This window comes from Vombatus ursinus, unplaced genomic scaffold (genome assembly GCF_900497805.2).
Source record: "Vombatus ursinus unplaced genomic scaffold, bare-nosed wombat genome assembly UNPS02010320.1, whole genome shotgun sequence".
NCBI classification, from domain to species: Eukaryota; Metazoa; Chordata; class Mammalia; order Diprotodontia; family Vombatidae; genus Vombatus; species Vombatus ursinus.
Genome location: NW_020950098.1, coordinates 4,460,150 through 4,472,166, shown reverse-complemented (window position 1 = coordinate 4,472,166; position 12,017 = coordinate 4,460,150). Strand labels below are relative to the sequence as shown.

The window sequence follows — 12,017 nt, the reverse complement described above, 5'->3', positions numbered from 1 at the left end:
GCACTACATGGTTTTTGACAAAATAGCAAGAAGGAAGTCTAGCCAAAAACAAAACAAAACAAAAAAACCCAGAACCATCAATAAAGTGATCAAGTCAATGTTTATCATGAATTTTTGTTATGATGTTCTGTAGAAGCTTAGCTTACTGAAGTTAGTTACTGCCCAGGATGTTATTAATAATAAGATTTGCTTTTGAGAATTGGTTTAATGTACAGTCATCTTATTGAGTTGTCTGGTATAACAACATAAAAATCATTTCTAACATACACATACTTCCTTTCACTGCTAAATACACCTTAAAAGGTTTGTTACTTTAGGAAACAGCATTACCAGAGAATAAAAACCTGCAAAAAGTTGACCACTTTAAATAAGCAATAGAACTTCTTGGAGAACAAATCTCACTTACAGTTAGGAAACAATATTTATATTTAAAGTTGAAAAGCCAGGTTGTATAAAAATTTCACTAATTTGGAAGGTGACCTTTAAGTGCACCAAAACCAAATAATTTGTAGGCTATGACACAGGGCACATTCCTACAAAATTTGTGTGACTACTGCTTTAGTGGCTCTTGAAAGACAAACAAAGAAACCTGGAATGAAATCTTTATCCCCTCCCCAAAAAGATTGAGGCTAACAAAGGAGTACAGCAGTACTTTCAGAGCTTGCCATTAAAATGAGGGCTCTGTGGCACAGTTAATGAGATGGTTCATAGTGGAAAACAATCTGTTTTTAAGAATGTTTAGATCAAAAGTAATTTCTAATCTATGAAATAAAGTCTCTTCAATACCCTTCATTCGCTAGTAAAGCTTTTAATGTTTGCATTATTTACTTCAATCAGATGTTTTCAATTTTACCTTTTTTTCCTCTTAGAAATACTTGACATGGTTAGTCAATAGTGACCAACAGTATTATTCTTTTTCTAAAAAAAAAAAAGAGAACGAAAGAAAGAAAGAAAGAAAGAAAGAAAGAAAGAAAGAAAGATCTTTGCCTAAATGATTTGCAAGCATCTGTGCTTTAAGCTACTTTTTATGAACACTCCTTAGTAATGACTCAAGGTAAAAAAGCAGAAAAGCATCCAATGTTAGGAAATTGCAATCCAATACCATGTAATTTAAACCTGCAGTTGCTTCTCTTGTACTAAATGACATACAGATGGGTAGCTTGGTTCCCTCAACTTTGGGAACACAATTGGTCTTTTTATATGAATGAATATATATTAACAACAAAAATATTTTAGACAGAATTGTTTAATTGAATTGTACAAATTTTAATTACCTGAGCCATTAGAAAGGAATAATTTTAAACAAGGCGTTTTGTCATCTTAAATTTGGAAAATGAATTTCTTTGACAAAATGAACAAAGACAGAACACTTTTGATTAAAAAAAATAGTTATGCAATGACCTTTAAGCCTGCAACAATGAATAGAAACTCACACTCCTTTAACAGTGTTCAGCAGGTTACAGAAAGTAATAAGATGTATTAAATTTACCTTGATGGATTGATTAATTCTGAGCTGGGTGAGAGAGGGAGAGAATGTAGCCTCTATCTCTTAGATAATTCAGATAGTTTACTCATTTGGTGTACTGATAAAGACTTAAATATTTTGGGATCTAGTGATGTGAGGTACTCAACCAAAAAGGCAGTGAAGATGGGCTTGTTAAATTTGTGTATAGTTATCTACATTGGCTTCTTTTGGGAGGTCAATGGAGGTCCAAGTTTGAGAGCCTGCAGGGTACATTCCAAAGTGTGTATATCTAGTTTTTGCTTGGTATTTTTCTCCATTCATATTTTTTTTCAAACAGTTGAATTAGTCACTGTATTTTTATTGCCTTGGCTACAGATGCTAGTGTTCTATTTATGCCATCAATCAGGAGGGCTGGTTAGCTAATTTTTCACGGGTTTATTTCATTGGGCCCACATGCTGTGAAACGAGATGCTTTGCAAAGTTAAGAGACTAAGCATTATGAGTTTTGGTTTTTTTCCTAACTCAGAGTTTTTTCTATCACAAAAGAAATTGGGTGACATAATGATCAGGACACTTAAGTTAACTTTCAGTAACTTAAAAACAACAATTTTTTTTTTTTTTTACATTTTGGACCATCTGCAAGTCTCTCTCCATTGTGATGGATGGCAAAGAAAAGCAATTTCATTGTAACAAGTAATCGTTGTGCTTCATTGGAGTTATATTTCTTTTCAATCATGTGTATAGGTAAAATAAAATAAGGCATAGAAAGAGATGATGTAAAGAGATGTTGTCTGAACATTTTATCACAGACTATGTGAGTTTGAAAGAAAAGCTGCTATTGCGATTATGTCTGCATAAAATTATATCAGCATTCAAATGCACTTTAATCACAGCGGTCTGTCTAGATCAGGGGTTCTTAACCTTTCTTCGTGCCATGGTGAAACCTATCAACCTCTTCTCAGGATGCTGTTTTAAAATATGTAACATAAAAAAATAGGATTGCAAAGGAAACCAATTATATTGAAATACAGTCATTAAAATATTTTTTAAAAAATGTTCACTGACCCTAGGCTAAGGACCTCTGCTCTACATGTAGTTGCAAAAGGAAATGGTAGACTTCTGAAGAAATAGTGCTCTTTATCCTTCTTGTTCCCCCTAGCATTTTCTTTTGCTTCTCTAGAAGCTGGATAATTAAAAAAAATTAATAAGCAGTTATTAAACACCTACTATGCACCAGTCCCTATGTTAAGTGCTTTACAAATATCTCATTTTACCCTCACAACAACCCTGGGAGATAGGCGCTAATAGGATCATAGCAAGTGACATGTTGTGTAGGCTCTTGACAATTTGTATCTTGCTCTGACCACTTAAGGAGACATCTCTCTTACTCATTTGTTTTCAAAGTCAGCGTAACCTATTGTAGTGACCGGATAGAATGACTGAGAACAATAACTTGGTAGTAAATGGAAACTATATCTGTAGGCATAAGGAAAAAAAAAAACCAACAACAACAATATGGTGGTAGTTGAATCGCTCAGGGTAGAAATTTAATAATTTTCAATTTTAAGCCATACTGCAAGGTTGGGAAATCGCTGCTTTTGCCAGGTGGAAGGTTTAATTTGCTAGGCCGCCATTTGGAAATACAATGGAAAGAACACTGGCTGTGGGATCAGAGGGCCTGGGTTCAAATCCTATCCCTGATATCCTCCCTGTGTGACAGAGACACCTCAGGGACGTCACAATTTGCCAATATTCGACCTATGATCATAAGCCCATTACCCTGTATGTACAGTATGTTAAAAACATTTTCAAAAAAATTTTTTTTAAATGATGTGTGTGGGGGAGGGAGGGGGGTCAGTTTGAGAGGGTGGCCGCTGCCATCAAATGAATAGTTATCTCAAAAAAATCTGGTATCCCATCCAGTAGGCTTTGGCTGAAGCACTTTGTCCCTGCTCCAATGGAATCACCTGGCTCTTGAGCAGCATTCTTTTAAGACTCCGACTTGCTGAAATAATCAAGTGCAGTTCAGCTGAACCATTCTTATGCATTAGGGACCGGTCTGGTCATTGACAAGTGAATGCAGAAGCTTTGCTGTGGCCGTGGGCCAAAGCAATTATTCAGGATTTAACCTAAAAAGGCTCCTTCTCCCATATCCTCTCTATTTTCTAGGGTCATGCAGGGATAGAAAGAACTGTAAGGTGGTCTTTTCCCAGCAGGAACTTAGGAAGCGACTGACACCCTTGCAGTACCATGTCACTCAGGAGAAAGGAACTGAGAGGTGAGCCGACAGACCCTCTCTCTCCCCGCCCTGCCCCCCCTCATAACTCCCCGCTTCCTTGTCTTCCTCACTGACTGTTATCAAGAATTCTGCACATTTGCTAACCTCTACATCTTAATATCACTGAAAAGACAGAAATTATGCTGGAAAAGTCTGTGGTGTGTTTTATTTATCCCCCCCCCCCCCTTTGGCTAATGAATACTATTACATCTTCTCCCTAAAGTCACAGCACTTTTGTTAAGGACTTGCCTTTCATTTACTATGAAATGCATGTAAGTCAGGGCGATTTAGGTGGATTTGGCGGGGGAGGGAGGAAAGCATCACATTAAGCAAAAACTTGAGGAACAACAGCCCTGCACCAGGATGATGAAATTTTGAAGGTGGCCATTGTAAGTATAGACATTTTGGCTGCAAAAAGAAAGTAGCATAATTTAGTTCCTTTCCACCCCACTCCAATTTCTTTTTGAAGCACATGTGGAGAAAGTATTTATTGGCTCATTTGTGGTTGGAATGTCAAAAATTTTCAATAACTGCCCTCACATGGCTTTAGTCCTTGGAAGTTCGCCCTACATCCTGAAAAAAAAGAGTGTGTTCCCTTTCAAGACTGTTTTTAGTGAATAAGGTCTCTCTCAGCTGATTACAGCTCAAAGGTAAACTTGCCAAGGTCTAACCATTTTGTTGTCTAATTTATACCATGGAGCTTGGCACAAGGCCCTAACTTACCTCTGATCCAGATTTATTAATGATGTAACTGCTTGTTTCTATTCAAGACCTGAAAGGGCTCTTTACCACACATGGGGTACTCGTTAATAGGCAACAACTCTCTTCCTGTCACAGTATATACTATTTACTGAATTGACCAAATGTTGAATCTCTGGCAAAGTCCATTCTGTCACCCAAATTAGCTGGCAGTGGACCTTGGTCTCAGCTTAGGAGTTCTACCCAGATCATGGCTGTTGTGTACATGACTAGCAAATGATTTAATGCCCACAAACAACCAGAGATTAGGTCATTCTTAAAAATTCTGTTTATAAAAAAAATTGGACCTCATAAAGAGGGTGAAGGTATAATAAAAACAAGCTGTAGCACACATAGACTTTTTGTTGGACTAGCACAGCTGATTTGTATTAACTGAATGACCTCCTAGCCTTTAAGATTGTTAACTTAGAAAAATATTCCCTTAAAGCTGCAATATTCCTCCTCAAACCAAAAAATAAGGCTCCTCCAATTTGGAGTCTTGGCCTCAGCTTCATTTTCTGACAGTTACTTCTGGAAGGGACACTTCAGAGATTCCAAAAACTTAGCCTTGGTTGAGTAAGACAATGCTCAATTTAAAGTATAGCCATTAAAAAAAAAGACCATTTTTGAAAAGGAAAAGACTTTTTCTGTGAATTACTTAACTAGAGAATTTGACTGCAAACCTGTGCTCTTTTGATGTGTTTCTATGCCTGTTCCCTTCTACAGAAAAAATTAAAATAAATTTGTGATATTCCAGTTTTTATGTTATTAATTCTTCATTTTGGGATGAGTCTATTCTCATGGATTTTGAAAGAGTTTCACTAGAGAAAGTGGCTCCAGCCTCATAACTTTATGAGAAAGATGTTACCTTATTTGTCCTTCAAATGCTTTTTTGTTTGTTTGTTTGTTTGCTTCTCAGTGCCTTTGAAGGAAAATATACAAGTCATAAAGATCATGGAATGTACAAATGTGTTGTATGCGGGACTCCTTTATTCAAGTAAGTAAAAGAGTACAAATACAGCTTTTGAACACTGGGGATCTGTATGTGACTGTGCTAAACCCAATGGCTTATAATCACATCAGAGTGTGTGCAGTAACCTTGCATTGTCTTAAGAGTGAACATTTTCTTTTTTAGAAAATAGAAATAATTTGGAATTTTGTGAGTTGTGATAAAATTACTAAGTTGTCAAAGCAGCTGATTTTCAAAAGGTCATCTGTGGATTTCTAGGTGGGAATACACGTTGGGTGGTGCACAGACATGTAGAGCTGACTTGTCCTGGCTCCTCACCAGAGCTGATTGTTAAATTGCCTTGGAAACTGGCAAATGCTACAAATCAGGGCTTGATTTATTTTTTCTTAATTGTCTAGCCTTAAGAAAATGATGGAGGAAATATTAATAATAAATTAAATTTATTAATTAAATTTAAAAGTATATCATGTATACTTAAAAATTTTTTTTGGAGAACTGGATGTTAAACACTTACCAGCACACATGGTGTGTGTGCACATGGTACACATGGAATATGTACCAAATAGATGTTTTTTAGACCACGATAGCACAGTTAGGTGGATTTGTAGATTGTTGAACAACCAAACCTAAAGAATGTTGATTTATGAATCAGGGCAACCTAGATGAAGTCCTGTAGGGTCATGACTTAGATCTCTCTTCTCATCTCCATCCTGTTAAAGATTTGTATCATCACATCTCTGAAGACACGGCTAGCATGCTGATCAAATTTGCAGATGACACATAGCTGGGAAGATTATATTGGATAAGTTAAACTTAGATCTGAGAGGATTTCAACGGCCTGAAAATCCAAACTGAATACAGCAAGGTCAAATTTAAGAGGGACAAATGTAATGTCTTGTCCGTAGGTTCAAAAAACACAGAAGGGCAGAACAAGGGAGATGTGGTTCAGCTTTCAAAAGGAGGTAGAGGTTTAATTGACTCCAAGATCAGTATGAGGTAGCGGTGTGTTGTGACTGTCAGAGTAGTGAATGTTATTTTAGCTACCATTAATAGAAGCTGCGTGTCCAGAATATGAGAGATGATAGTTTCACTGATCTTTAGGCTGGTCACGCCATAACTGGATTGTTGCATTCAGTTTTGATGATCACATTTTAAGAAGCACACTGACAAGACCCAATGACATTTAATAAGAAAGAGGGTAGGGGCAGCTAGGTGGCACAGTGGATAGAGCACTGGCCCTGAAGTCAGGAGGGCCTGAGTTCAAATCCGGCCTCAGACCAAACACTTGACGCTTACTAGCTGCGTGACCTTGGGCAAGTCACTTAACCCCAATTGCCTTAAAAAAAACGAGGGTGAATGGGACAGTGAGAGACTCGAAACCATAATCATATGATGACTAGGTGAGAGAACTGGAGATGTTTAGTTTGGAAAAGGGAATTGTGGAGAGATTTGAAAACTGCCTTAAGATATTTAGAGAACTATTTGTTTGGAAGAGGGATTAGATTTGTTTTTGTGGAGCTCCAAAAAACAAGTTGCACAAATGGGCAGAATTTATAGGAAGGGAAATTTCAGCTCTTTATGAAGAATTCTATAATAATCAGGGATGTACAGAAGAAGAATGGTCTAGAAGGGACCTCGCAGGCCCTCTGGTTCAGCCTGTTCATTTTACAGAGGATGAAACTGGAGTCTGTGGAAGTTAAGTGTCTTGCCCAAGATTATAGAGATAGTAAACATCACGGGTGAGATTTGAACCCAGGTCCTCCCCTGTTCAGGGCCAATGCTGTTTCCACTGGCTGCCATATTACCTTCCTAAATAAGATATTGAGTTCCTTGCCTAATGGAGTATAAGTTACCCATCACTGAAAGTGTTCATGAAGAAGCTCTGTAACTCTGTTAAGTAATGTTGTGGACAGGATGCTTTTGTAGAGAAGACTATAAGGGTCCTTCTTCAGTTTTTGAAAGGACAAAGCACTCTTTACAGAGCACAGTAGGTAGGCATGAAGGAGTGTCTGACTCAAATCCACCTTCAGAATGTTCTTGTGAAATTCATCAAGAATTTATTTGTCCAAGTTGAAGAAATATACCTCAAATGCCATAAATCAGTTCTGGAAGCCCTTTTTTTTTCTGCTGAACAGACTTTAAGAAAGATAAAGAAACAATATTAATCTAAATTATTTTCACTTCAAAAGAGATTTTTGAGCTACTTTGATACTCAAGTGGTTCTGTGATCTTAACAATGTAGCTATTGCCTCTCGTGATGCTGATTTTAATTTGTTTACATTTTTTTCATCCTGTATGACTTCTATTTTAATGACCAGATTTGATGGTCTTTTCCCAGTCCTTATTCTTCTTGACTTGTCTGTTGCATTTGACACTGTTAACAACCCTCTCCTCCTGGATACCTTTTCCTCTCTGGTTCTCCTGGTTCTCCTCCTTTCCGTTTGCTTCTCAGTTTCCTTCACTGGCGCATCATCCATATCATGCTCTGTAACTGTGAATGTTTCACAAGGTTCTGATCTTAACCCTCTTGTTTTCTACCTCAAAAATGCTTTCTTGGTAACTTCATTACCTCCCATAGCTTTAACTATGTTCTCTATTTAGATGACTTCCAGGTCTATATATTCAGGCCCAGTCTCTCTCCTAAGCTTCAGTACCATATCACTAACTGCCTATTAGGAATTTAAAATTGGATGACTTGGAGACATCTTACACTCATCGTGTCTAAAACTGAATTAATTATCTTTCCTCCTAAAACTCTCACTTTTTCTAAACTTCCCTATTTCTAGAAAAGGCACCACCGTACTTGCAGTCTCCCACAATGTAACCTTGGCATTATTCTGGACTCCTCATCCTCCTTCACCCATCTATATAATCATCGGCCAAATCTTGTCATTTCTGTCTTCACGTATCTCTCATATCTGACCCCTTCAGTCTACTCCCACAACTAGCATCTTAATTCAGGCTCTCATCACCTCTCATGTAGGTTATTAAGACAGCCTTCGTATTAGTCTTCCTGCCTCATTTCTCCTCACTCTCGTCCATTCTACACATTACTGCTAAGAAACTCTCCTGAAGTATATATCTGCCTATATGACTCCTCTGCCTAACCAACTTAAGTAGCTTCCTATTATTTCCACAATCAAATAGAAACTTTTCTGTTCAGTTTTTAAAGCCCTGTGCAACTGGTATCAGCCCATCTTGCCAGACTCATTAGACATTGCTCTCCCTCCTGCACTTTATCTACCTTCCTTTGGGCAGAGCACCCTGAGGTGAGGTGAGGTCAAGCAAAGAGAGGAGAGGAGAGGGGAGGAATTGCTCAATTGGAACTGGCCAGTTGGATCCCCAGTGGGGCCAGGTAAGCTTTTCTCAGACAGACTTTTCTCTCTTCTTCATAAGTACTCCATCTTTCATTTTTGTACCTTTTCATTGGCCATTCTCCATGACTGTAACATGCTATTTCCTTGCCTCCACATCTCACAGTCTCTTTTTCCCTTTAAGATGTGGCTCATGCACCATCTTTTTCAGGAAACTTTTTCCAGATTCCTCCAACTAGTAGTGCCCTAGCAGTATTTACTTATTTTGTATATTGTTGTATTTATTCACTTTGTCTTTATGTTTTATGTCTATATCTATGCATTTAAAATATCTATTTGTTTTCTTCTTCCTTGGAAGGTAAGCTCTTTGTGAGTAGGGATTGTTTTGTTCTTTGTACTTGTATCCCAAGTGCCTAGCACAGTTACTAACACCTAATAGGTATTCAGTAAATGCTTGTTGATTTTTCTACGTCCTCCCATAAATCTTCCACAAAAGTCCACCCATCTTCTAGGGTCTTCTATATCTCTTGAGATTACAGGGCTAAGAACTATATAACACATGCTGGACCAGAAGTGTGAAACACGTGGTTTGTGGGCCATCATGTGGTTTTCTAAGTCAATATATGGCTCACTGGGATCCTTACATGTGGTTAGTCCCTCCCTCCTTCCTTCCCTTTCCCTCCCTCCATCCAGTTTGACACCACTGCTCCAACAATAGGTATTCTTCATCCATTTAGTTTTTCTCGTGTGGATAGTTAGATTGAACTCTTTGGAGTGATTGTGAATCTCATTTAGGGGGTTTTGCAGATTTCTAGAGCTTGACAAAATCAGTCCAAACAGGAACATCTGGAGGATCTAATTAAATAAAGGAAATCTCTCTTCCCTTTGAACTTTGTGCTGGATATCCTCTATGACTATGGCAAGCACCTTGGATGAACATATGTTTCAGTGTTCCCTGATTCATAACTCACATGATATTATAATCAAGAGATCATCTTTAATGAATAAGAAAATAATATCTTTTGCATGTAAAACTTTATTAAAATATCACTACATGTATTTTGTCTTTCAAAACACTGCCATTTCCTACATTTAAAAAAAATGAATCAAAATTAGTTTCCTGAAAGAGAATTTTAAAAGTACAAAAACTCTTTTAACCATGAAATTTATTATACATAAATGTTGGTTGAGAATCTGTTCTGAATTCTTGTATATTTATTCTTCATGTTAAAAAATCAGCCCTTCAAATTGTCACCCATTTCCTCTCAGAAAACAAACATCTTTACATTTCAACACCCTTAGTTTGTGTCATAATAGTTGATGTAACACTTAGGATAGTTGCTGAGCCATGTTAAACTTGTTAATATCCCAAATGGTAAAAACTGGCAACATCCCCATTGCTTTTAGGTTAAGATTCTCCATCGCTTTCCCTATCATGTGACTTAGCTGACTTGTGGAGCTAAGGAAGACTTACTGTTTTAAATAAGAAACAGAGCCACTGTAAGTGAAGGATTTATCCCATGTGAGATTTTGAGTCAGAAATCCTCAAAGTGAGACCCTTATCCAAACACAGGTAATGATGGGAGTCAGATTTCACGTGTGTTGTGACATGGATTCCCTTTCTTTTAGCATTATTCTAGGGAAAAAAAAACACATTTTCCCTCATTTTCTCTGAGACTTTAGGGGGCAGCATTTTTTTTTTTATCTTCGTACTGGTTTTTCATTCCTATTGTTTGCTTCTCTTCACTTGTTTTCTTGGCTATTTGGGGGCGGGGGAGAGGAGTAAAGAGGAAAGAAATCCTCTGCTTTGTTTTGCATTGTATAGAGCAACTAGTTCATTGGCTCAGTGGATTAGCGGAATCACCATCAGTGGCCCTCTCAAGGGAGGTAGTTTCATGCTTTGAACACGAGGTATTCCTAAAAACAACTGAGGCTTTGTGTGTGTGTGTGTGTGTGTGTGTGTGTGTGTGTACAGGAAAAAAAAAGATGGGAATGAGGAAAGAAAGTGAGGAAAGGGTTGTTTGAAGAGAAGGATTGTATCAGAGCTTGGGAGGAAGGCACAAAATAGGGAAATAAGGAAGTTTGGATGGGCCAAAACATTATAGGTATTAAAAATGTTTTATAAAGGGCATGGGCTTGTTTTTTTCATTCATATTCCTGGTATTTAGGGGAAAAAAAAACTAAACTAAAAATTTCTTCCATTCACTTTCCTAACACAAATATAACGTAATACAAAAAAGACCATTCAGTTGCTCTTAAGTCACTCTCAAACTTAGTACTCTATCTTAAATACATTTCCCCCAGTGAACAATGTACCACTTTTTTTGCTGCTTTCCAGGCACAAGAACCTTATTCAGAGACTTCTTATAAACCAAATGTGTAATTTATTCATGGTTCACATATTTTTTTAATGTGCATGAATTTTACTAAGCTAGTTTAGAAATAATGAGAACAAATTTATGTATGCATATGTGTGTGCGTGTATTCTAATTTTGTTTGCCTGTTAGTAAAGAGGCATATTCTATTTCTTTTAGCTCTTAAAATTTCAAAAATTTTTTTTTTGCTTAGGAAAGGAGCTAGGTTGAAGGTACTTCAAATACAATTCAATTCAACTAGATTCTATTGATGGCAGCATTATAGATCACCTATTATGTACCTATGCTTGACACTGTTAATGCTGTGGGGAGCTTAAATGTTATAAATCTGTGGCCTCAAAGAGCTTCTGATCTCATTGGACAGGTGAACTAGACAAATAAGATGATTAAAAAGAGCAGAAAACAGTGCATATTTGTGTGACAATGTGTACATTATAAACCTTTGCTTTCCCCCCTCCCCAATCTCCAGTTCTATTTAGAAAGCTTGTCAGTTATAAGGTTGTTAGAAACAGAGCTTGGTATAGAATGAAACAGTTGGGGTAGACACAGAGAAGATTGAGCTGAGTTTTGAATAATGGGGCCAATTGGAGAAGTACACTATAGGCTGTAGAGATACAACATGATGCAATGGAAAGAACACTGGATCAAAAAACCTAGGTTCAGATCCTAGCTCTTAAACATACTACCTGTGTGAATTTGGGGGAGAATCTTGACCTTTCTTGGTTCTAGTTTCCTCATGTATAAAACGAAGGTGTTGGCATGGAAGATGTCAAAGGTCTCTTCCACCCCTAGGTCTCACAGTGCTATCGCTAAGCATTGTTGGGATAAAGACAAAAAAACAACAACAATCCACTTCCCGACCTCTGACAAAGATCTT

At 37.3% G+C, this 12,017-nt stretch overlaps 1 protein-coding gene across 3 annotated transcripts in view; it reads left to right on the top strand.

Moving 5' to 3' along the window:
• Window positions 1-12,017, top strand: part of MSRB3 (methionine sulfoxide reductase B3) — a 200,361-nt gene that overhangs the window by 59,047 nt on the left and 129,297 nt on the right. For all 3 annotated transcript variants that reach the window (XM_027854185.1, XM_027854186.1, XM_027854187.1), the window contains 2 exons: window positions 3,635-3,743; window positions 5,401-5,478. In XM_027854185.1, the coding sequence (XP_027709986.1) occupies window positions 3,635-3,743; window positions 5,401-5,478 (187 nt within the window). The remainder of the gene's footprint in view (window positions 1-3,634; window positions 3,744-5,400; window positions 5,479-12,017) is intronic.